Raw genomic sequence first — 24,205 nt, forward strand, 5'->3', positions numbered from 1 at the left:
ATGGAAGGATGTGATGAGTAGGTGTCTTTCGAGAAATTGAAGACACCACAAACTCATCCCAAGCCTCGGAGTCTCCTATGGAACTGTCTGAACGTTAGCACAATCTACAGTACGATGCCAAGTATTCAAAGCAGTAAAATAGCCTTCAACAAGAATCGTATGAATGTTCAATTGAGGATGATCATGTTTTTCTGTGTAAAAAAGCCGCAATATTCGTTTCACAGCTGTTCGTCTGTTTGTGCTGGGAGGAAGAGCAGCCGGGACCATCCGACTTGCCAGGTTTTGGTCCGTTTCCAACTTGGTCCGAACAGGTGCCATGGGCAAACAGGGGGAAATCACCGCAGCCTTTCGCTAATGAGTTCATCCTTCCCTTCCTTAAGTCAAAACAGGACCAATTGACCCTGGTGACCCAGCAGTACAGACTGACAAGCGCTAGGGAGTTTTGTTGCTTTTGCAGTGCTTGCTTTACACTTTCTCAATCCCAAGAGGTTCAGGGTGTTGAGGAAGACAAGAACCAAGTTTATGAGAATGTTTAACTGCTGTTCTGTTATTCCCACAAAGCAACAGTTTCCTTGATGGCACATTCAGATTATTTGGTGAGTAAGATAGGATCTCTTAACTATACTCAAATCAGTGATTATTTACTTTGGGCTGGCAGTTAAAAAAATGCTTTACTTCATTAAACCCTCTGCAGTGGCTTAAATACATTTCATTTCCAGCATCTGGATACATTATGGACATTTCTTTGTCTATGATCTATTGGTGGTAGTTTTTAAGATGTAAACAGAAATGCTATTTGGCAAGATCGTGTATGGAGCCATCTTTTAACCTCAATGTTCCTTTTGGCACAAGATTAAAAAACGCCTTGTAATCAATACTCAGAGCTGGATCTCCCAAGATTTTCTTCAGAACTTTACTTGGAGTGTTTAATAACAATAAGGGCTGTGTGTGCTTTTCAAAACTTTTAATGAAAAAAAAAGTCCTTTTTTTTTTTTTTCCTGGTACTGTTCTGAAAGAAGCTCCAAATGCAGAATCCATTTTAATTCTGATAGCAAACAACTGGAGTTACTAAGGATAACATATGAAATTTAAAAAAAAATCTCTTCATCCTTTTGGCTTAATTCAGGTAAGTCTTCTGCAGAGATTTCAGAATTTTCTGAGCAAACACTCTGACAGCTAGGACCATTGCTTGAAGCTTGTGGTCAGAGTGGGGAGAAGCGTTTTGTCAGCTGTCTTTTTGAAGTGGCTGGCTGTGGGGTCTTTTTACTGAGAAGTTGACTAATCAAGAAAACACAAGCAGACAGGTAATGGTCAAGTTCTCCGACCTCAAGAAATGAAGTGCGCGCTGTATTTATAAGCTCATTTCTCTAGTTATTCATTGGCTCTTTTAATCAGTGTTCTATCTAGGTGAGGGCTTGCCTCTCTTCTGGGGAATAAAAGCCCATTTCTGTCTTGGAGGCCAGAAGTAGTCCTGGTGGAGGGGGTAGGTGCTTCTGGTGTTCTTAAAGAATGAGCAGACCTCGTTTGCTCCAGTACACGTATGCTTGTACTGGATGGATGGGTCCCAGTTGTGTGCCAGGTGATCTGTATACCTCTATAGCAGTGCAGCAGGATCTCCTGGTATAATTGCAGAGATAGATCTTAACTTTCTGGATCCTATCACTTGCAATCGCGCCAAATCCAGAATTCACGCAGGAAGTGATAGTAGGGTGCTTAAAGGAGAGGTCACATTTTAAAACCCCTGTATGTTTGCTGGAGGCTCAGCGTATAGTAGGCTTTCTCTTGCAATGCAGCCTGTTGTGACTGGTGGTGTTATCAGTAGTCATCACTCTTGATTCTCTGTCGCATTGGCACTGTGATCTTGCTGTTCAGGGTGTGTTGCCCTCACACCTCCCTCCGTCAGCTCCTCTGGAAAAGCTGGTAAAAAGAATGCAGCAAATAAAAGAATTACAGCCTCATGTTCAGAACAAGCTTTTTGGTAATCAGAGGTGTATCCAAGCACTGTAGAAAACAAAACGTACAGTGATTTTTGTGGTTTGTGAGACTCTGAAGCTGTGTTGTGTTGTATTACTGTCCACCTGAGTTTTCACATATCCTATTGCTGTATTATTGTATGTACTTTTAAAGCAAAACATCCCCCCCCCCGATGCCTGAAACTCTGCTGTGAGTTCAACAGCTGCCTGCAAAAGCAGATATAATGTGAGAATGTGTAAAGAACACATTCTTTCAACTCACATTGAAAAGAGAATTGTTATATAAACAGGCGGGAGGATGCCGTTGCCCTGGAAAACTGTCTGAGCGGTGCCCCAAATTGCACTTTGGCCGAAGGAGGTTCAAGGACAGAGCAGAAGAATGAGTTATGCTGTGGAAAGACCCTCTGGAAAAGACTGAAGAACGAGTTATGCTGTGGAAAGACCCTCTAGAAAAGACTAAGTATGGAACTGTTCAGTTTGGAGAAAAGGAAAATGTATGTTGGGCAACATAGTAAACATGCCTGATTGCCATTTACTGTAAGGCACAAAGCATTCGGTACAGCTGGGTGCTGTATGCCATCTTCTCATTTGCTGTGACACTTGTGCCGACAGTCCATTGCTGGTTCTAGTCTTCAGGTCTCTTTTCTTCACTTTGATTCACTGGAAAAGGCAAAGGTAGATGCCCAGCTGTACCTGGTACTGTATCTGAAACAAAGGGAAGGGAAAGAAGAAGATCCTCAGTGCTTTTCCTATGGGATTCAGTGTGGGGACAGAAGCTTAAGCAAAACTTCTGTATCTTACTCATAATCCACATCTCAAGATGGCTTGCCCAGGGCCAGAATTTATCTCCAATGCAGTGTGTGGTACGGCAGGGTATTGAGCTATATCTGATAACAGTTGAGGGAGATTTTCAGCTGTGCTTAGCCTTTCTCTGATGCTGTATTGGAAGAAGAAAGCAGCAGATTTGAGCTTCTGAGATGGATGTCTCCTACCTTGTGTAGAGAGTGCAGAAGCTCACCTGGCCAGAATACACTGCCTGGAACTCGGTGGAAGAGGTCCTTGTGGCATCCGTAGTGTAGGGGATCATAATGAGCTTAAATCTTCACATTCCTTCATCTTTGAAGTTCTTGAGAGGCTCATTGCATCCTTCCCCTTCTAACAAGGAGGTTTTAGTCTTCTCTCCAAGGAATTAATTTAAAAGCCTGAGAAGCTTTTGAGGGATTTACTCTTAAGGTTCCATCCTTTCTAGAAGCTTACTTGGGACAAATGCCAAATATCTACATAGATAAAAGTTCTGTCTCTCACTCTTGAATTGTTTTTACTACCTTTGTTTTAGGAAGTTTTGGAAATGGGACCAAACCAACCAACAGTCTTGTACCCATGAAGTATTATGTCTCGGTAACAGTTTTGTATACTTGAGAAGATGAAAATGCATGCTTCCTCCTAAGCTCATGATACACAGCCTAGCATATGATACGCTGTCATAGATTTATTTTGAGAAGTGATTCATGTTTGTTGTTTATACAGATGCTCTAAAGATTAAAGATTACCTTAGGTTTAATTTTTTTTTAGCTTGCAGTTGTAATTCTCTGCTTTGTCAATCCCTGAAACGTAGCTGGTTTACAAACCAGGTGCAAAGTGAAGCTATAGACAGTCAAGATGATGTTCCCTCCAAAGAAGCACTGGAGCTATAGCCAGCCCTATTATATCACGCCCTTGAACACTAAACACAAATTCCTACCTGTGGAAGACATCAGCGGCCCAAGAAAAAAACCAGAAACTTATTTCCATTTGGACTCCTGAATTCCTGTCTCAAGAAAATGCATTGAAATTGCCACCCACTCTCTGTCTGGCTGATTAAATAAAATATTGACCTTTTCCAAACACAATATTATCATTCCAAGCATAATATTACCCAGTTCTCTCTCAGATTGTTTCTACAGCTCTTAAAAGGGAACTCACCTGGCACCCCCTATCAATTCAGATAAAACAACACTGTATGCTTTTTAAATAAGAAACCGATTGTGCCAATGTCTGAAGTTAGTCCACAGAATAATTCTGTATTAACTTTGTAGAGAGTATCATTTGCTTAATACTGCTTCTGAGTAAAGGCAGAGTGCCCTTTTCTGTCCCTCTATTGTTCTCTTTCCTTGCACAGAACGTTACTACAGGGAATTCCTTTCCCAATTAACTTACTAACTCAGCATAAGTACTTACTCCGTATTTGAGCGGCAGTGCATCCTGAGGACAAGTGGCAAAAGAGTGGCATATGCAATAGCAGAAACTGTTCCTTGTGATTACCGCAGATCATACCACGGAAGAAACACATTAGTCCAGAAAATTCCCCTCCTGTTTAGAGCCCATGCAAGGCTCTTAATATCTTCAGTTTATCAAAGACTTATTTTGCTAAATTAAACGAGAGTTAAGTGATGTAAACTTCCCTTCAAGCTCTCTGTGGCAGGCACCTGTGGTGGCTATGCTAGTCACCATCTTATTTTTCTTTCAGAAAAGATCGTCCCTGCACGGAGCACTGAATATCTGCATCTTCCACTAAAATAAATAGGACTCGAATATCTCATCATCGCCCTTATGTTTCTCTTCCGGTTCTTCTCAGGCTTTAATGGGCCATTTTTCTTACTGCCTCACACTGACTGACTATGACCTTGTCATGTTAAAGCGACAGTTAGGTTATCCTGCTGATGGGTATCAAATTGACATATCCCATCCTTTCTGTCTGAGTGCCAGGCAGGGATACATTCCCAGACAGCCTACGCTCCCCCTGGACGGTACCAGCTATTAGGAAGGCTGCTGTTTTCATTCGTTCCTTTCACAGTGTGAGCAGCAAAACTAAGCTGCTAAATGAGACAGTGCATTTCCCACTTTAGACTTTTGACATTGGTGGGAACGTTTCATATTGGCTTTATTTTCCTTCAAGTGTGATTAATGATCAAAAATCTACATGTCACAGCTTAGCTATTTAGCTTTGGTGCACTACTATGGTTACATTGAAGGCCATTATTTTGATGGAACTGAGGATAAGCTCTAGCTATAGCTGCAGTTTATTGAGCTGGGTTTTTGGCAAATTCCGTATGCAGTGAATTGCAAGTTGGCTTTTATGTTTGTGCTTGTGATTTGACATACTTGCATGTGGGGAACTAGAACACTTTCAGTGAGCTCAGCAAAGTTGTGTGTTACTTGGGCAGAGAAAGGACTTGGCTTTTGAACCAAGACAGGCAAGCGTGCCTATGAAAAAATTTATTTGTTATATACTCTTTAAATGTGGTAAAAGAATTCATAGTTCTTATCAGTGTCTTTTTAGGCTGTGAGGAAGAGAATGATATGAGGTCATTTTTCTCTGTTCTTTCTCAAATTCTTAACTGTATAATTACTACATTTAAATAAGGATGGAGGCTGTATCGTTCAGCATGGGTGATGAGAGAAGCTGAAGCCAGCTGGCCCTGTTCTGTGTCTTGAGACCTGAAGAAGAAAATCTTCTACCTTGGTACATCTAATCCTAGTCCTTCTCTTCGACAACTGTACACACGGAGAGACTGAAGTGCTGAGACTTTCCTGTTTCCTACAATATTGGTGCCGATCGCTTTCAGCACCAGTGGCAAGACTTTGTCTGTGATGAAGGGGATTTTGTAAGGAAAAAGAAATAGTGTTGATGTTGCCATATAGGTTTGAAGGTACTTAACCTCTGCCACTGAAGGGAGAAGGGCTGGGAGTTTCTGAGAGTCTTGCCAATGGAAATGAATGCCACCCCAGTGAGACCAAGAATAAGGCAAATCAGTCGATTAGCTGTATATGAACCTCACCCAAAGGGAGGCAGAAATGACTGGTGTTTGAATAATGAATTATTCCAGGGACTAGACGGTGTATTTGTTGAAGCCATTTCAATACACTTCTTCCCTTTGAGGGTGTTTTCTAAGATATCCTAGTCATAACAGGTATGATTAGATACTAAGATTTGAGTGCATTGCCTTGTATAGATTTATGTGTCAATGTGTGTCCTGGATAGAAGGGCTGCAATTTAATAAGAAGTATGAGCTCTTCAGCCGAAGCCCAGAGGTCCCCATACGTCAGATCAAGTGCATGTCAGCATTGCCATTACAAGAAGATGTATGGTCTCTCTTTATTTACTTATGATTATTACTGATCATCTTAACAAACAGGTTATCAATATATGAAGTACAGCGGAAGTTCATTTATATTATTCTGTCAATATCAAGGTCATTTTTATAACTAAAAAGGATCAAGAACAAAAGATAGATGGATCGTATATGACTAAAGCTAACCGTCCAATCCATTTACATTGCTGCAAACAGCAGAGCTTTACCTGTTAACCAAAACATTACACTTCACTCCTCAAGATGATTTTTTTCTCAGATAATAAATAGCTCTAGATACATTAAGTGATTGTGTTGTGTAGTTCTGTGGCGGACAGAATTTAGAGTTGATGACCCTAAGCTTCCATTTTACGACTATTTTCTCTGTGGTTAGAGTGAAGATGTAACTGGTTTGCGATTCCAAAGCACATTGTGTCAGAGGATTTCATATTTTATTTAGCATAAAAGTCTGGTAGGCACGTTCCCAGGTTTGAAGATGAACAAACTAAGTAAATAGAGATACAATTCAATACTTACAACTTCTGTTTTAATCCTTAGACTGTACACACTTCTCAGCGCTAGACACAGAGAGACGTGTCCCTTTCATCTTTTCATAATTCAGTTTCTATAATGGAATTTCCCTTCAGGAAAAAGCGAGTTCAAGATAATATTTGTAAGGGTATTTTAAAAAGAAAATCATAATGAATTTAAACTTTTTTTTCTTGTGTACTGTTACATATTTGTTTTCTGGGAGGTGTTTCAAGAAGTGAGCAGAATACTAGACAGAAGACTTACAGGCTTACATTATTAATTGGCACTTACTTGTCTTTCCGGAATCACTGTATGTTGCAGAAGGGGGATGCAGTGGGTGTGCGCTTACTGTTTCGTCTCTGCTCCAAGGTCCTTAAAGATCTCATTCTCTGTAGTTGATAAAACCTATTTTCTTCAAATAGTAATAGTAAATAGATGGTTGCTAAAGGTGATGTTGGATTGCTGAAATGGAGGAAAAGAATAGAGGGAGGTTAGATATGGTGCCATATGAAAGGGAAATGCATCTCTAACTTGGATCCAAGGAACACATGTAATGAATGAAATACGTTTTCTTTTAGCAAAACTGCCAAACTATCAAGTGCATTTCTCATGCTCATTAACACTGGACTTTAAGAACCCGATAAGAATGCAATATAAAATCAAAGAGCCCCTAAAGACTGTGAGATTATATTTAATACTCTCCTATCACCAGTCCCTGAGTGCTTGGCAAGAGGAAACGGTGACATTTGCTAATCAGTACCCTCTCTTATTTGTCTTGGCTGAAAGTCTCAAGTCCTCAGCTTATTGAAGTTATTACAAATGCTCTCCATTAGATTCTGTTTAACTTCCTGGTATTTGCAGTTGAACTTGATCACAATGTCATGGAGGAGTTATGTCTTTAAAAAGTGATACAGAAGTTGCGATACCATGTATGTAAGTTACATGTTTATTTTCTTTCTTGCAGTCTTTGCTCTTAAACATATTCTTAACGTTTGACATTCATTCTTAACATGAACTACCGCTGACATTTTCCTGCACCTTTCTGGATGCATAGAAGTTTGTTCCGTGTGATAAGAAGGTGCTGTTTCTTGCTAAAAGATGACTTAGGATGTGCCTTTCTTTTGAACACCCTTTGGAATAACCTGTAACGATTCACCTCTGTAAACTGCATTTTGTTCTCCTGAAAGCTGGCAAACGGGAACAATTCCTCCGTACAGCCAAACAGGACATAAGGCATGAGCAAGTGCAGAGGTGTTCCCTGTGGCAGATGACCAGAAATTTTGGGCCATGGATCCCTCCTAATTTTGAACATTTTTCAGGCAGCACTGTACCACCTTTTTGTTCAGACTTTCGACTGAAAAATAAATGGTTATAAAATGGTCTGTGGAGTGCATACCACGGCTTTGCAGACTGTTACTGGTCCACAAACCGCAGTTTGGCTGCTCTACAGTGTTCCCAATTGTGCTGGGGTTGCCCTTAGCAGTGAATGGTTGGTTTATTCTTTATACTCTTTTCAGCCCTTGGCTTGTTTCTTGCCAGTCAGAGTAGTGCTGTTCATCCTCCTTCACTCACCAGCCAGGAAAGGAAATTCTTCCTCTCAGACAAGAGCTTTCCTCCCTTCCCTCTTAATTCCGGGCACATTTGTTTCAAATTCCCAAGGCAGGATATTGAAAATTTCCTCAAGTTAATAGGGCTTCACAAATTTACTTACCTTAGAAAATGTAAAATTTTTGGTAAATTGTTGGCCAGAAAGTGCTATAAAATGCCCGCATTTTAAAAATACGGCTAATAGAAAAAATTCTTCAGTGCTGAAATGGCTTTCTGTGGGTTCCTTCTCCCTCTGGCTTTACTGTGAAAGAACATCATCTCTGTGACTTCGCTGTTGTAGGGTTGTTAGCTGATGTGTTTGAAAGGACCGCTCCAGCTCCTGAATGCGAAGTTTAACAACATGCTTACAGTCATCACCAGGGTGAGCCCATGTCATGCTATTTGCAGTTTTCAAATGCTTGTCTTGCTCATCCTCCTTGCTCCGAACTGCAAAGGAGGTTGAAGGAGTTGAATAGGCTTATTCTTTAGCAGTTTGTGCAGTGATGGGACAGCTTCCCGGTGGAAAGGCCACTGACAGTAAAGGAACACAATGTAAAACTGGCAATCCCAGATTAGGTTCACCTGTATTTTATATGTATTTTCTTCAATACTGTGCTCATATGGTTCTTCTGTCCTCATGAACCCACATTCCTTCAAGGTCTGTTACGAACAGAGTTAATCTTGTATGCACAAACAGTATTATAGCGTTTTTTAATCAACTCATTTGGCCTGTGTCAGCATATATAATTTCTGACCTTTTCCATAGCTCCACCTTGAGGGGTCTCGGGATGACTGTGTTTTAAAGGCATTCCTGCACCAGGCTTTCCTAGCTAAGTGATGTTGTACTTACAAAGAGAAAAGCATCAAGTATCAAAAATGGGCATTAATCATTATAGTGTTTAATGAACTTCAGGAAGCTCAGATGAAGAGCCGTCTCTTTGTGCTAGAAGGTGAAAACAGATATGCAAACTACAGGTGAAGATGTTTACACAGAAGACATCTGGATTAAAATTAATATAAGCCAGCTCATTCCCTGCCAATACTCGAACAACATCACAAACTGGATTAAAACACTTCAGGTTTTTTGCACAAGCTATTGTAGCTCATGAAGCACTGTTTGGCCATCCACATAACATTCATGCAGAGTAGAGCACTGATAGTTCCATTTGTATTTCAGGACTTGATAGCTTTGGTGACAATGGATCAGATTATTAATTATTCCAGTTTATTCAACTGGGAGGCTCCATAGCCTGTTAGCGAGGGCAAAAGGTTGAGAATTTTGCTGCTGATTTACTATATAACTTCAGGCAACTCAATTGGACCTCAATTTATAGGCTTTTCAAGAAGATATTTTTCTTCCATGGAGAGTTCAGAGCTTACAAAATTTACTGTTTAATTTTTTATATTTATGTAATGATTGTTTGCAAATTAGTTCAACAGATTTTGTATTGGTTCTGTGTGCTGCTTTGAAGTTCTGTGATATCCAGGATAATGTTCGTATTTGGTTACTGATGTATCTAGACTATGTGATGGAAGGAGTTGCTGCAAAGTAGCAGAGTTTTTGATAACCTGGCTATATACTATAGAAGACCTTTATATATAGTGCCAAACTTCATGGAAGAACTAGAAAAGCAACAGCTGTTGTGACAGTGTTACATTTTGCACAAATCAGCTTTTTGGTTTCGCTTCAAAATTGGCAAGTTGTTAATAAATAAACAAACCCTTTCCTGCTTGTGCATTTGCTATTTGCAGTCTACAGAGCTGTTAATGGCAGAGTTGATTAGCTCTTTACTGCTGCAGCAACAGCATTTGTCAATATAATGAGTGATGGCTTTTCATGTCTCAGGCAAATAACAACAATTAAAAATAGTTCACATGCTTTATTTTTTTTTTTTTTTTTTTTTTTTTTGTAAAATTGTCCTTGGGCACCAGGGAGTAAGAATGTTATTGAGATACTTGCTAAAGCCAGGTGGAGACAGTCATAAAGTTGTAAAGAATCTGTATACGTGTTAGAGCCAAGTGAGCCAACACATACTGGCAGGCAGTTGAAAAGATGATTCCTTTTTTCATAGCAAAACCCCCATATCCCAACGCTAACGTCTGCTGGAACTGGTGCAAGGGGAACGTCCTGAACACTGCCAGTTCGCCTGTGGAGACCGAGGTGCTGCAGCGCAGCGCAAGGCATCTGGAGGTGGGAATGTCTCCCGAATACCTGAGAGGAGTTTGGATACTCTGTGCTGGAGGGCTGTGTCCCGCAAGGTGCTTTGTGCTCCTGGCCTCCGTCCAGAAAAGCACTTATGTATGCGAACATTTCTGTTTCTGCTAATTTCACTGATACTACTCGCTTAAATACCTGGCTGGGTCAGGGCCAGCGCTCTCAGGACTTTGCAGGATAAAATTTTTAAAGGAATAATTAATGGAAATTACAAAGAACAACATTTCTAGCTTTATAACAGTGTTGTCTTCTGAGCCGAATTGGAATAGAGGTGCAGGAAGCAGGTGAAGCATGTGAATATACGAAGTTGTGTTTTACCTGGTGTGTATCGCAGCTGGTCAAATGGCTTTACCTCCTTAGAGACCATGTCCTGGAGGTGGCAGATACCGATCAGGATTAGGATGCACAGTATCAGGTTGGTATGATGGCTGTGCTGCTGGTATGAATGTTTCTTCAGTAGCCCAGCTGAGACATTTTTTAAAGGCCATAATGAGCTGGCAGGAGGAAAATGTTTGCTCTGCATGTCATATTGTTCACATGTGCACCGGGTGATCATGCAGACAGTGTAGTCATCGCATCTCAGTCAAGCAGGGTAACTTACCTATTAACAACAGCAAATTAGGCACAGTAGGGACATAGCCTGTGATTTCATCTAAGTATTAATGTGATCTTGCGCGCAAGTAAGAATCAGAGTCCCTCAGCTAATCTGAGGCAAAATAAATGTTTTCAGGATAGTTTTTTTCATGATCAGGCTGCATGGCGTTCCCTGAAGAAGAGGCAGGTTTAAGACAGTGCAGGTGGCACAACCTGGGTTCCCGAGTTGGAAGTGATGTCCCCGTAATGCTGACCTGGGCTGGCCAGGGGTGGGCCGTGGAAGGGGCTCTACAGAGTCTGCACAGAGCAGGAATAGCTTGGGAAGTGCGGGCTTCAAGAGCAGAGACCTGGGCGCTGATTTAAACATGGAAGTGCTTGCTTAGCTTTAAGTCTTACTGACTTCAGTGGTGACGTATTGAGGTCTTACCAAAGAATCAGATGATAATGAAGAACAAGTTATTGAAAAAAGTGCTGTTATCTGCATACCGACTTCTCTGGAATTATTGGGCATTCTCTTCTGTTTCCAACTTGGAGCAGATGGTGGAAATACTTCTTAAAAATCAAGATTCACAGTGATATAGCAGGGGCAGGTTCTAGTCTGTCATCTTCTTTGCCGTTAAGAGTTTGCTGAATGCATCAAGCCATGCCTACTTAAAATTTTGGTTTGGTTTTTTCTTTTTTTTTAAATGACAGTTTATCTGAGCTCACGGAATGAATGGATAACGTTACTATTTACATAAGCTCATTGTGATCTGTCTTGGTAATGTAATCAAATTAGGGTTAACTGCAGCTGGAGAATGCCAGCTTGTAAACTGTTTTTCAAAAAGAATCACATGGTGTTACTTGACATGTTTAGTATACATTCAGGAGGCTTTGCAAAAATTATAGCACATCCCTAACTAATGTAACTAAGTCAGGATTCTGTTGCCACCAGTTCGCTGAATCCAGGAAATGAAACGCAGTGAAATTCATCAACAGTCGGAGGAGATACACCTCCAAGCAGATTCCTAAAACACAAGTTTTTCTGACGTGGCTGCTGCTGACATGTTGTCTTTCTTTTGGCTAAAATCAACATATCAGTTGATAGAAAAAGCATATGGTGTACATTTTGGGTACATTTAAGAACATCTGTGTTAACTGCAAAAGTGCAGCCCACTGTACACGTCAAGCACTATATTTAGTCTTATGGCATTCGCATAAGATGAAGCCCAGCCTGAGCTAAAATTACCCAATGAGTAGATTTTCAAAGCATCTTTTGTTATTCTTATTAATAAACATCGCATCTGGTACTTACTTTCCCTCTTTCTCCCTTTCGCATTTAATTAAAAGGTACTATTTACATCACCGTATTGCAGTCATCTAGTTCTTCTTTTGCTGCTGAGAGGGATCTCAGACGACAGTCTTTGCCCCGCAGAGCTTACAGTACGCCGACGTACCTGATCTGACTGTTAAAGTTCTAGAAAGGGGGTGTCAGGCAGTTTTCATTCCAAACTGGGAATGCAGAGGAAGAATTCTGAAATTTCCTCCCCAGCCCGGGAAGGTTTCTGAAGGGTCTGTCAGAGCCCTGGCAATGGTTTGGCAGCGGGAGGTTTTGGGTTGTGTCCTCTGCCCCTACATGCACGCGATACACAGCACGTCCCGCCGAATACCAAAACTATTTCAGCGTCAAACTGTCAGCCTGTTCTACTGACATGGGCAAATAGGAAATTTAGGCACATTCGGGTTATGGGCCATGTCCAAGCTAACGCAGAAAGTCTGTGGCAGAACTTAGTCCCATACTAAGTCCCATGCATTTTGGACATAATCATCTTTCTTTTTTGAAGTCCGGTGTAAAGGAAGGATGAAAAATAACATCTAAAAAGAGTTCCTAACCTCCCACTACTGCTAAAATACCTTTTCTCACACGTAAATATTCTGATAGTTTGAGTGTGGAGATGGTTCCATTGAAATTAAAATTCTTCATAAAATGGGGGTTCGTTTCCCCAGAAGTTCTGCAGTAGAAGGAAACTGAAAGAATATTTCATCTTGTCAAAAATCAGCCCTTTTATTAATCATTCAATATTTTGAATGAACAGTTAGATAAACAGCCACTGATGCTTTTCTGTAGAAGTGCCATTTTTGAATACATATGAAATACTTTTTACAGAAATTGTGTTCTCTAAGAATTTTGAAATTCAGGATCTGCTATGAATTGAAGGGAAAAAAAAATAAATACAGTTTGAGAAACAGAACTTGCCCCTTGAGCGCAGATCTATCCAAACCAACAAAAGGAAGCTTGTGTTGGCATTTAGATTCAGACTCAGGAATTCCCGACTCTTAAACCTGTTTATACAGGACTATACCACAGCCCAATTTGCACTTCATTTTAATTTTTTTTTCCCCTCTACGTTTATGGTCATGTTGAACGGGTGGATTATGCACTCTGAATGCACATACTTAACCAATTGTATTTAAAGATTTTTTGCATATAATAATTATAGTTAAGTGTCTTCATTTGGAAGCAGCAGCGTTCCACAAAGGCCTTTAAGTCATTTAGCATAGGCATATTTATATTGCAGCTCTGAAAGTTTCATGGCCTAATTCTCAAAAGGCTTTTGAGGGTCGCTAGTTCCCAATGAAAGTAACGGGAGCTGTGAGTGCTCTGCACTTGAGAACAGTCAGCAGTTCCCCAGCAACTTGGTGACACGTGCTTCTAACTGTGCATGACAGATATTCAACTTTCAGTAATTCAGGGTGAGACTTCGGCATGTGTATGTGCACACAGAAGTGCAGGAACACACAGATTTTTATTGCTCTGGTATTCACCTCTCGGTCCTATTTGCTTTCAGCTACTTTCTAAACCGCAATTTCAGTATCTATTAGAGCTGTTGTAAAATACAGAATGGTTTAGGATGCTTACTATTTAAAACATGACACGTTATTACAGCTGAGCTTGGAGATATTTGCCAACATTTTTGAAATTCGTAAATTGGTCGATCTCACCTAGGCATGGTCAAAGTGGTCCAAGAACTTTGTGCCAAATCCTCAGCTGCTGAAACGCAACAGAGCCTCCTTCCTGGCCGCCTTTTTTTTTTTTTTTTTTTTTTTTTAAGTAAGGTTCCTTTGCAATGTACAACCATTCTCATTTTATCTTGGGTTTCCTTGGCATTTCGATCTCTGTTCCTTGGAGCTTTTTCTGCTCTTCTTTGGTAGCCAAAATACATTGCCTGGGCCTGGAAGTCCTGAGTACCTTGACCCCACCCTAGCACTTGAGTATATGTTTAACCTTAGACATCCGAGATCCCCACCGAGGTCAGTGAAACTACTTAAATACTCGGAGTCTGGCTGCTTGATCAAGTCCTTGTAGAGTACGTTTATCCTGATGGGGCTATCCGGTGTGATAGAAAGTTTAGGTGCTTGACCTCCCTGAATGCCTGCTGACCTGGATCTAATCTGAGGTAGAACACAGCAGCGTTTTAATGACTTGTATCACCACATCTCGGTTGGAGGAGGAATTAAAGAGCTTTTTCCCGCGCAGCCGCTGGAAGCCCTGAGGCACCAAAGCATCCCGCGGTCAGTCCCTGCCGTTGGGATACAGCTGCGAAGTTCCTGGCTGAGCACCTGCCTACAGGAGGGGAGAGAATTCGCGTTTGCGAGGCGAAAGAAGCCTCCAGCCTCGCACGGGGATGCCGGGAGGCCTGGCCCTGTCACCGTTCCGCTGGCTCGGTCTGCCGGCAAGGCGAGCCGTGGCGCCGGCAGCTCTGCGGCTGGGGTCGCCCGCTCCGGAGGGACTCGCTTTTGGAGAGCCCGCGGGTCTCCGTCCTCTTCGTGCCCGTATTCTGCATCACCCTGCCACTTGGGAAAGAAACACATGTTCTCGTCAGCCAAATCTAAATAAATTATTTATAAAAGCTACAGAAAACCTTAAAATGTGTGGCAGAATATAATAGTAGTTCTAGTATAAGCCTTCCATCTAACTTCTAAAATGCCTGTGTCGCTCTGTTGCAGTTGAGAGTTTTGGCCTTTAAAGAAAAACAACTTTATTAGTTGCAATTCAACCTAATTTTTTTTTTCTATTTTGTTTTTTCTTAGCAAATACTGACTGATCCCGAGGTGACCTCCCAAGAGGGCAATATAAAAAAGGTAGGATATGGATCAATCTTATGCAAGTTGTTTTACTGTTTGGCTTTGAAATACACCTGGACACTTTTTTCTCTTCTTGCTTTTGAACAAAGGTGTGTATCGTAATAGTGTTGTAAAAGTTTTCCAATATTTGCTGTTGCTTTTTTGGATTAAGTATTGTGGTTCTACTGGCATATTCTTCTGTCTTTTTTTCATTCCAGTATTTATGAAAAAGAAAATAATAGTTTGAAGTGTTCCTTGATTCAGCTACAATATAAACAGCTACCAGTCCAAATTGAAAAACCTCATTTACCTCTTTTCCAGTAAAAGAAAATGTTGGTCCTTTGTTAAAAGTGCTAAATTTTTAGAGGTCACTTTGCCATGTAAATGTGGCTTATGTGAAGTCCGAGGCAAAAGGAATAGATACATGAAAGGATAAAATTTAACTCCTATGATGTATTACCGGTGCTTTTCATCACATTGTGATGCTTAAACTATAATACTGACCAGAGAAAAATGTGTTCCAAATACAGCCCAGCTGTATAAATTTCTTCATAGTAGCTGTAAGGCAGCCTCAACACTACATATTTCAGTAGCCAGTCTACTATTTTGGTTGGGCTTATACTCAGTAACACTAAAATGACATTCTTTCCATGGCTATCTTTTGGTTAACGGCTTTACTAAAGTAAAGTGTTACAAGTCATATTTGATTATAGCCTCTCTGGATGTCTAAAGGTAGTGCGTCCTTGTTGAAATAATGAGCTAGCTGTAATTCTTTTCATATGCAGATGTCTTATAATGGGTATTCACAGTCCTATTCATAAAATCTGAGTTTTTGAAAGTGGAAAATATTTTAAATTGGAACTTGCAACAACTGCCATTTTTATTCACCCATTTAGGCCAGCTTCAGTACTGTTTCTTAACTCTGAAAGCTAAAAGGAAACACTTGTTTCGCTCTGCCAAACAAAGTGAAATATAATACTTGTCAGGCTCCAAAGTTAGTTTGGGAAAAGATATTTAGACACATGTCCGGTATGGACCGTTCTGTTCTTACCATGTCGAGAAAAATAAGCTTTTATTTTAGAAAGCCAGGCTACCAATATGAAATGTCCTTTGACCATCCAATGACCTTGCAAAGGACCTATCGCAATACTGCTGAACTTTTTACCTTGTTCATCCCCATAACTCATTTGGTGTTTGTCTCTGCCTCTGTGGGATCCTTTTGTCTGAACAGACATGGTGACAAGGTGGCAGGTTCTTATTACCACAGCGCACTTATCACCAGGATGGAGTAAATTCTCCATGGCTCAGGACTGCTCAGCTATTTCTTTCTCAGTCTTTAATTGCAATATCACAAATAAATTCTACACCCCACAGAATCTGCATTACCCTACAGAGAGCAGGCTTTGTATGCAACAAGGGTAGAAGGAAACGTTAGACTGGCGGCTTTTTATGTTCAATACTTGGTTTTGTATTTAAACTTCATTAGTTTTATTTCAAAGGAGAATGTTGCAAAAACTACAGGTCTTTGAAAAATACTGTGTCCTTAAGTATTTTCCTGTACAGCAGGTATAAAACTGGACAATTATGATATTTGACAAGGGGGGAAGGACTGGCCTTCCACTGCTGTCTTTTAAATGCATTGTAGAGAAGCACTAGTGGGAGTTTATGAGGTGATAAATTTATTGAAGGATGGGCAGTAGGGTTTTACAGCTAGGGTAAAAAAGGTCAAAGCAGTAAGGTAAAGAGTTCAAGTCTAAACTTTATGGCTTGTGAAAAGACTACTGCTAGACAGCTTTTCAGTCAGAAGAAAATGAAAAATAAAGAATGAAAACTCCTTCTGTACAATTTTTGTAGTATCTTAAAATTGTTTGTAAGTAGTACTCTAGCATTTTGCTCCAGTGGTACAAGACCCTCTTGGGAGAAGATTTCCTTTTCCAACCTCTCTAAATCATTCAGTTGTCATATCCCTGAAGACACAATAGTTGAGATTTGACTTCAATTTATTCCTGTTCCTTCAGAGATAAGTTGGTGGTGAGAAGGTGACTGAAGACAAATGTAACTGTAGTGGGTGGGCTGATTTAAACTGGGAGAAAAGCAAGTCAGAGCCAAACAGAGGGACCATAATTTTCGGTGGCTCATTGGGCTGACTGCTGTATCAGAGGTTCAGAATTGGGTAGTAACAAGGACTAGAAAGAGAAAAAAAATCACTAGAATGCGGAGAAAATCTGTAAAAACAGTAAAAAAACAGAGCAGGGAAGGGAAGTGTGGTAGCAGTGAGAGGTATAGGAAGATGCACAGGAAGGAATCTCTGCTTAAAAATTGACCCCAGTATTATTTCTGCTGTTAAGCTGCCAGGAAAAAAATGCTCTCTTAGGTAACTTCTCATAAACTGAAAGGCAGTGGAAAGTCTGAAGATGTAGCATAGCAGACACAATGATATTGTGTAATAAAGCAGGCCCTTTTCTCGCTTGGAGCAAAATAAGAAGTGTTTTCCCACTATATCCAGTGTTTTTCAGTTCGTATTACTGTTATTTCTGCTGGGACCACTAACACCAGAAAGCTAATTTGTTTGTTAGTGGTCGTCTCACAAGAATTAAGATTTCTAGCAATGTTATTAAAGGACCTGTGTCCAGGATCATTTTTCCGTATCTGGAAATGTGCTGTGCCATAGACTAAAATGTGGTGTATTCCTAACAAGTTTTCCTTTTATCTGCTTTGCTTGCTGATACTTAGTTCAATTTGCACAAATATACATCAGCTCCTCATCCTGTTTGTTTAATTTTAAATAATCGGTTCTGAAAGTAATGCTAAAATAGGAGATGCACTTATTTTTTTTAGTGAACTGAATGCATACATTCAGAGATATGCACAAATATGTAAGTTATACCTGCGGGTATATTGTCCCGTATTCCCAAATGTCTTTTTTTCCAAGCCATCTTCCTGCAGTCTGTTTATTTTGCTTAGAGAGCAGCTCACATGTTCTCTTGCTCTGAATTTTCTAAGCTCTCTCCTGCATTTAATACATTGAAAAAATGGCTTGTTATCATTATCTTCATTGTCATTTTGATTTAACTTTGAAAGGGAGATGAAAGATTTAGACTTCCTCCGGCAGGAAACGAGGCCAGTGTCCATTACAAGACACCTTTTTTTCCAAGGAGCAATGCTAGGTGTATTTATCTCGCCTCTAAAAGTCACTTTGGATGATGGTTTGAGAATCATATTGAAGGAGGCTCTGTACAGAGCTCCGAGCCAGCCTCCTCTGGATGGGCTGTTTTTCTGACTGTGGTGACAAGAGACCTCAGGGACTTCTCTCTTCAGTAGACTCTCTATTTAGTTTCTGTTTACTTAGAGGGAATAGCCTGAGGGGCTACTGGAGAGAAAACATCTGTGGGAGATAATCTATAGAGTTATCTATCTATCACTCTTGTCGACCCTGTCTCCCTTGAGAGCAAGCTGAGAGACTTGTAATAAAAAGGCATCGCTGAAGAGGCTTTAGGGACAAATAAAGAGACATGTTAAGGGCCAGCTGAAAAAGGATAGAAGACATTATTAAAGCTCAATAGCTGTCTTATCAAAATCCAATAGGATAGGCATTTGGCAAAAGGCTTTAAATTTATTCTTTGACTTTCTCGAGAGCTTGAATTTATCCATTAACAAGAACATACTACACAGGGAGCGGGAGATGCTATCAGCTTCAAAAGAGTTGGATTCAATCTGGTATTGCACAAAACACAACAAGAAAAAACTGAAGACAAAACCAGTTTTTTCCCCTACTTTGGCTGACTTCATACCTACATTGCAAAACAGTAGAAGCTGGTAATAGGATGCTGAGGACACTATAAACTAAAAGTAATTTATGCAGCACAGTAATTTATTCTCTGCTCCCAAATTGCATAGATTTTTTTAAAAAATAAAGTTACTGTTAGAAAACTGGGTGAGATTAGAAATCTTGACCTCTTAGGAAGCATCAAGTAGTAAACAAGAAACCCAGGTAGATGGAAAGCTTTTGTTCCTAACCCAAAAGTAAAAACCAACTGATGTTTTGTTACTGCAGATGCAAAGCGGGATAGGGCCATAAATCTCTCTAGGTTTATTATTATGTACAAAATGCTACAGGTCACAGGAACCATCTGATACTTCAGAAACACATTGTTCACACAAGATGATTGATTGATAATTATGATAATTTGCAAAATGATTATTTGGGTATTATAACCATAGTTTGTCCCACTGGATTGCTGTGAAGACATTTTCTATATCATGGGCCGTCAGAAATGGCCTCTGGCAACAAGGGATATGGAAAGGTCTGGTCGGTCTCTCCCAGTGGGATCTGTAGGACTGATGAATGATGACCCAGAGGAGTAAGAAATCAGACTTCAATAAGCAGTCAGGAAGGTAGTTAGAGAAGAGCAAGGGAACTGTTAACTGTCTTTTGTGGAGCAATTACTAGCTGAGCCATACACCCTCAGGCCGAAGCACAGTCTGTCATAATATTATACATGCAGAGAGAGATTGACTTAGAGATTTTAACTTGAGCTGTTTAAGGTTCCTGGATTTGCAGCACTTCGCACAACATATATTTGCATTTCTGCATTTAATATTTGTGTTGTGTATATATTTGTTATCTTTAGCTAACAAAAGGTGTTATAAAACTGTTAGTAAAGATTTAAAAATCTGAATTTCAGTGATACTTCTTCATCTTTCGGTTCCGTATATTGAAGAATCAAACCCCAGTTTTGGTGGTTTTAAAACAGTCTTCATACTTACTGAGAATTTACGCTATCAACCAGACTGAATTATTTTTAAAATATCACCTGCTTTTGTGTGCTTAAATTTAGCTTAAAAAAGGAGAGCATGTTCTTATAAAATGTACCAGACTATTGAGAGCTGGAAGACAGCGCTGCACAGTGACCAAAACTGGGGTTAATGATGCTTCACAAAACCCTATGAGATTGTGTAACAATACCCAGTTATCATAGTCAAAGTCCAGTTTCAGCGTGATCACTGCCTTACAGTTACTATTTCAGAAAGCTTTAATTTGCTTGTTTTATAGGTTGTATCTTTATGAAATAAAGGTATGTTTAGCTGCCACAAACAGAGGCAGCTTTGAGTTGATTTTTATAATCTTTTCTTGAATAGACTTGCGTCATTCCAATAAGCCCTGGACAAAAGAGTGGACAGTTGTCTGAGAGTCTTTTTTATAACATTTCTCTCTTTCCATTGTTAGAGAGCTGCTAATAAAAGAACCAGGAGTCCATTAATTCAGTGAATGAACATATAGTAAAGTCAGTTCCCTCTTGAGAACAATAATGTTGCGGTCAGCTTAGGTTTCCATGGAAACTAAGTACTTCTAAGAAGTTTGCATCCTTGATTTTGCTGAAATGAAGCATGTAAAGTAAAAAAAGGTGTAAGGCTGGCACAGAAAAGTCGGCAAAGAAAGTGATGGTTAAATTATTTTGCAGGCATAACATTGTACGTTTAATTTCTGTGATACAGATGTTTAGGCTTGATTGTATAGAGTGTGTGCGTGTATGACAAATGGTTCCATAAAGAGGTCTCTAGGGGTTTTGAACCCATAAATCAGGCCAAGTTAAGAAGACTAGCCGTGGTTAAGTTTGCTCTCTCCATATCTCCAGTAGATTCGAGTCAACTAGAGCCACATGCATCGCAACAAGATGTAGACAGCGTGCCTCAGCACAGGTCTCCGTTTCCAGTAGTTTCAGTAGTACAGGTGATTAGGGTGGTTAACGGCAATTTACCGTGTTCTCTGTTGGCAAGTTAATGCAAAGCATGGATACAGTGTGAACGCCTCATACCATTTTAAATAAGACCTTTTTGTAAATCAAGTTGGTTCTTTTCCTCCCTTCCGCTCTAGGCGAGTTCATACTTAAATCACTACAGCCACCGGTGTAAACCAAAGCGCAGTGACGTTGATTTGTTCTTCTAGCGCTAATTTATAACCTGCTGCCTTATTTTCTTGAGTAAGCGAATTGCTGTAGCTGAGAAGGAAGTGTCTGAAATGTATCGCCGAGCTATTTATACACATTGTTCCAAATGACATGCATCTCTGTCGAACAGTATCTCTTAAGATAAAAGTGCCCGTTTAACTTCAGGCATAGACAGTTATGAGAGGTCACCTTGTCTTCGTATAATGCATCTCGAACATAAACACACAGGTTTTATGGGGGCCTCAAGTTATTAACAAAACCAGCTACGCTCTTTTGGAAGTGAGAAGGCAGGAGGCTGTTCCCTTGACAAAACAAACCAACGCACTCGCGTGGGTTTGAATCGGTGATCTGCTGCATCTCTGAACAGGGAGCATGAGTAGTAGAGTCAAGTCCAAACTGCTGTCTTGTTAAACCCCTCTGCCCGACTAATGGTCTGCTTGAGGGGGAAAAAAGCCAAAACCACTCCACTAGTAATTCATAGTAAGTGTCAGAGTCATATTTCAGCATCAGTGCAACCTCATCTCATTAGGGCAGAAATGGCAATCCATTAGCTAGCTGGTCAAATAATTCATTCTATTGCTTTTTTTGTAGGTGGTTTAAAATATCTTACGTTCTGTTGATGAGTATTCATAGAATAGCGTGGTCAACTATCTTTCAGCCTCACATTATTTACCTTTCTCGGTCGTGCTGTGCGGTTCGCTAACTCACCTGGAGAACTGCATTTTCCGATGCTGTCTGCTTGGCTGGCAAGATGAGGCACTTCTGCGGAACAATGCGAAGAAAGGGGACTTGTTAAGACATTCTGGCTGACTAATCAGTTATGCTAAAGATGTATGCAAATTTAAGATTTATAAACATTTTTATAGCTAAGAGCTTCCTAAATGGCGTGAAACCCACATGTCCTAGTGAGTGAGCTCTCTTTACTTTGCGTTGGTGAAAACGATCACAAGCACATTAGCAGTTTTAACACTTTTCTCACAATCCTGCTTGTCTCTCAGTGTACGTATAATTAATTTCAGTGATTCCTTGTTGAGAAAACACATGTAGTATCGTATGTGAAATTAAAAATACTCTACATAGTTGTTTATTCATTTGAATCAAGATATGTTTTAAATTGTTTGCATACTTTTGAGCACATGCTCTTTTTTCTGCTAACGAAATGAACTGCAAACCAAAAGGCTGGCGTTTACGTACCGCCTGTAAGACGATTACTAGTGAAATAATATTCTGGATGATTAGGACGTATTACAGCCTCTACTCAGTTTAAAAATGCCAGAATGCCCCAGAGATCCCCATGAATCTGCTGCCAGCCGGCCCCTGTCAGAGCTGAAGGCAGCACTGTCTGGAGCCCAAAATCAACTTCAGGAAGGTCATGTGAAAGAAAATCCTCAGTCATCAGGAAGCCCTTGGCCTCGTGGCCTTTCTGACATTTTCTGACAAACCTTAAATCACCAGAGTAGACAAAACATCACAAATTTTAGAATGATAGCCTCTGGGATTTCAAAACTGTATGTTAACTTCGAAGGTAACCCCCACCTCGGTCCGCTCTGCAATTCCTCCTCAGACGCGGAGGGCGAGCGTGCCAGGAGGTATTCCTGGAATTAGGTCTGGATTCACAACCACACGTGGGATGGACTGGGAGCGCGAGAAGACTGTAACTGATACTGCAGCGAAGGAGGGAGCTGCAAGCGCGCGTGTGTGTGTGTTGCCACCAGTTTATTTACACAGTACTGGGAATATACATCAGTGTTGTAAGAATAGATTGCACTGAGTAGGACAGGTTTCTGTTCCAGAGTGAAATTTGGAATCGGGATTTATTGTGTATGTTACATACATTATAGAAGCCAGATGGTTCTTTTAATGTAATCTGTGATCTTGAGGTGTGTGCAGTATTCGGTTAATCACATTGTGCAGCTATTAAAGAGAATATATATCAGGTAGGAGGCCTATTAGAGCTCGCTAGCTAAAAAGAAAAACCTGGACAGTTACTGGGGAGGAAAGAAAAGGGGGTGTGTGTGTGTGTGAATAGTAGGGAGAGTGACTTGAAGTTGGCTCCTAGCACCAATGGTGCTGCTTTAAAAAGAAAAGCCAAAAAACAGGTAACTGAATGCCAGTGACCTATAATTAAATATATATATCATAGCAAAACCAAAATATGCTTTTGTCCCCCCCCCCCCTATTTTGCTCTAGAAATATATAAAGTGTTTACAAAGCAGTAAAGATATGACCGTTGTCCCACGCACGTTCCAGGAATGCAGTATATTTTGATGATGCCAGTTAGATGGGGTTTTAGATTAGATGAGGTTTTTATGAGATTATAAAATATGTGTTCTGCAAAAAAGCCCAAATTTATTTTTCATAGGGCAGTTTTGGGAGACAAATAACTGCTAGAAGTCAACTGTTCAGTGATGTTCAGTAGTATCCTTCTATCTTTACCCGTGGAAATTTCAGCATGCAACAGCAGCACTTTGTAAGCAAATTAAGTTCATTCCCTTTGCTCTCTGTAGTAGGTACAGTAGTTGTATGAGTGCTGTATGCTAAAAGCTGCAATATAAAACCAGACTTATTTGAGGGTAATGAGAAAATTTTGGCTCCACATCTTAATGATTGTCCTCACTTTTTTTTTTTTTACTCAATATGGATGTTTCTTTTAACAACATCATGAGTTTTCAAAACTTTATTTCATTTTGAGTTGGGCCAAAAATACTTCACTTAAACCTAATTGAGTTATCCTTTCCGATCATTTCCTTTAACTTCTGATAAATGTTAATTTTTGTGAATACTTTGATTCAATCAAATTGTAACTTTTCAACAAAGTCGTTTTGGGTTGGGAAATGTACAATCAATTCTAGTCTTAGCTTTAATTTATATCTACAATAGTGGTGAGCATTTATGTAGTATTTAAACTGATGGGGACTTGCCAAGTTCAAAATCCCTTGCATGCTAGATCAGAGACAAAAGAGCTCGCAGGGCAGATTGTGTCCTTCCCAAGGAGGAGATGAAGCAGCAGTCGAGGAAATTACAACATGTCCAAAATTCTACGCTGGCATCATTCATTTTCAGACCTACCAATTCAGGCGGTGTTAGTCCATGCTTGCTGGGGTAGTAATCTGTTCTGCCCTGGGCTGTGAGCCACAGCTGACA

General features: G+C 40.2%; 1 protein-coding gene across 3 annotated transcripts in view; it reads left to right on the forward strand.

The window, feature by feature from the left end:
- PRDM16 (PR/SET domain 16) overlaps positions 1 to 24,205 on the forward strand; it is a 345,850-nt gene that overhangs the window by 162,181 nt on the left and 159,464 nt on the right. For all 3 annotated transcript variants that reach the window (XM_069782815.1, XM_069782813.1, XM_069782814.1), the window contains exon 3: positions 15,081 to 15,131. In XM_069782815.1, the coding sequence (XP_069638916.1) occupies positions 15,081 to 15,131 (51 nt within the window). The remainder of the gene's footprint in view (positions 1 to 15,080; positions 15,132 to 24,205) is intronic.

This window comes from Haliaeetus albicilla, chromosome 4, assembly GCF_947461875.1.
Source record: "Haliaeetus albicilla chromosome 4, bHalAlb1.1, whole genome shotgun sequence".
NCBI classification, from domain to species: domain Eukaryota; kingdom Metazoa; phylum Chordata; class Aves; order Accipitriformes; family Accipitridae; genus Haliaeetus; species Haliaeetus albicilla.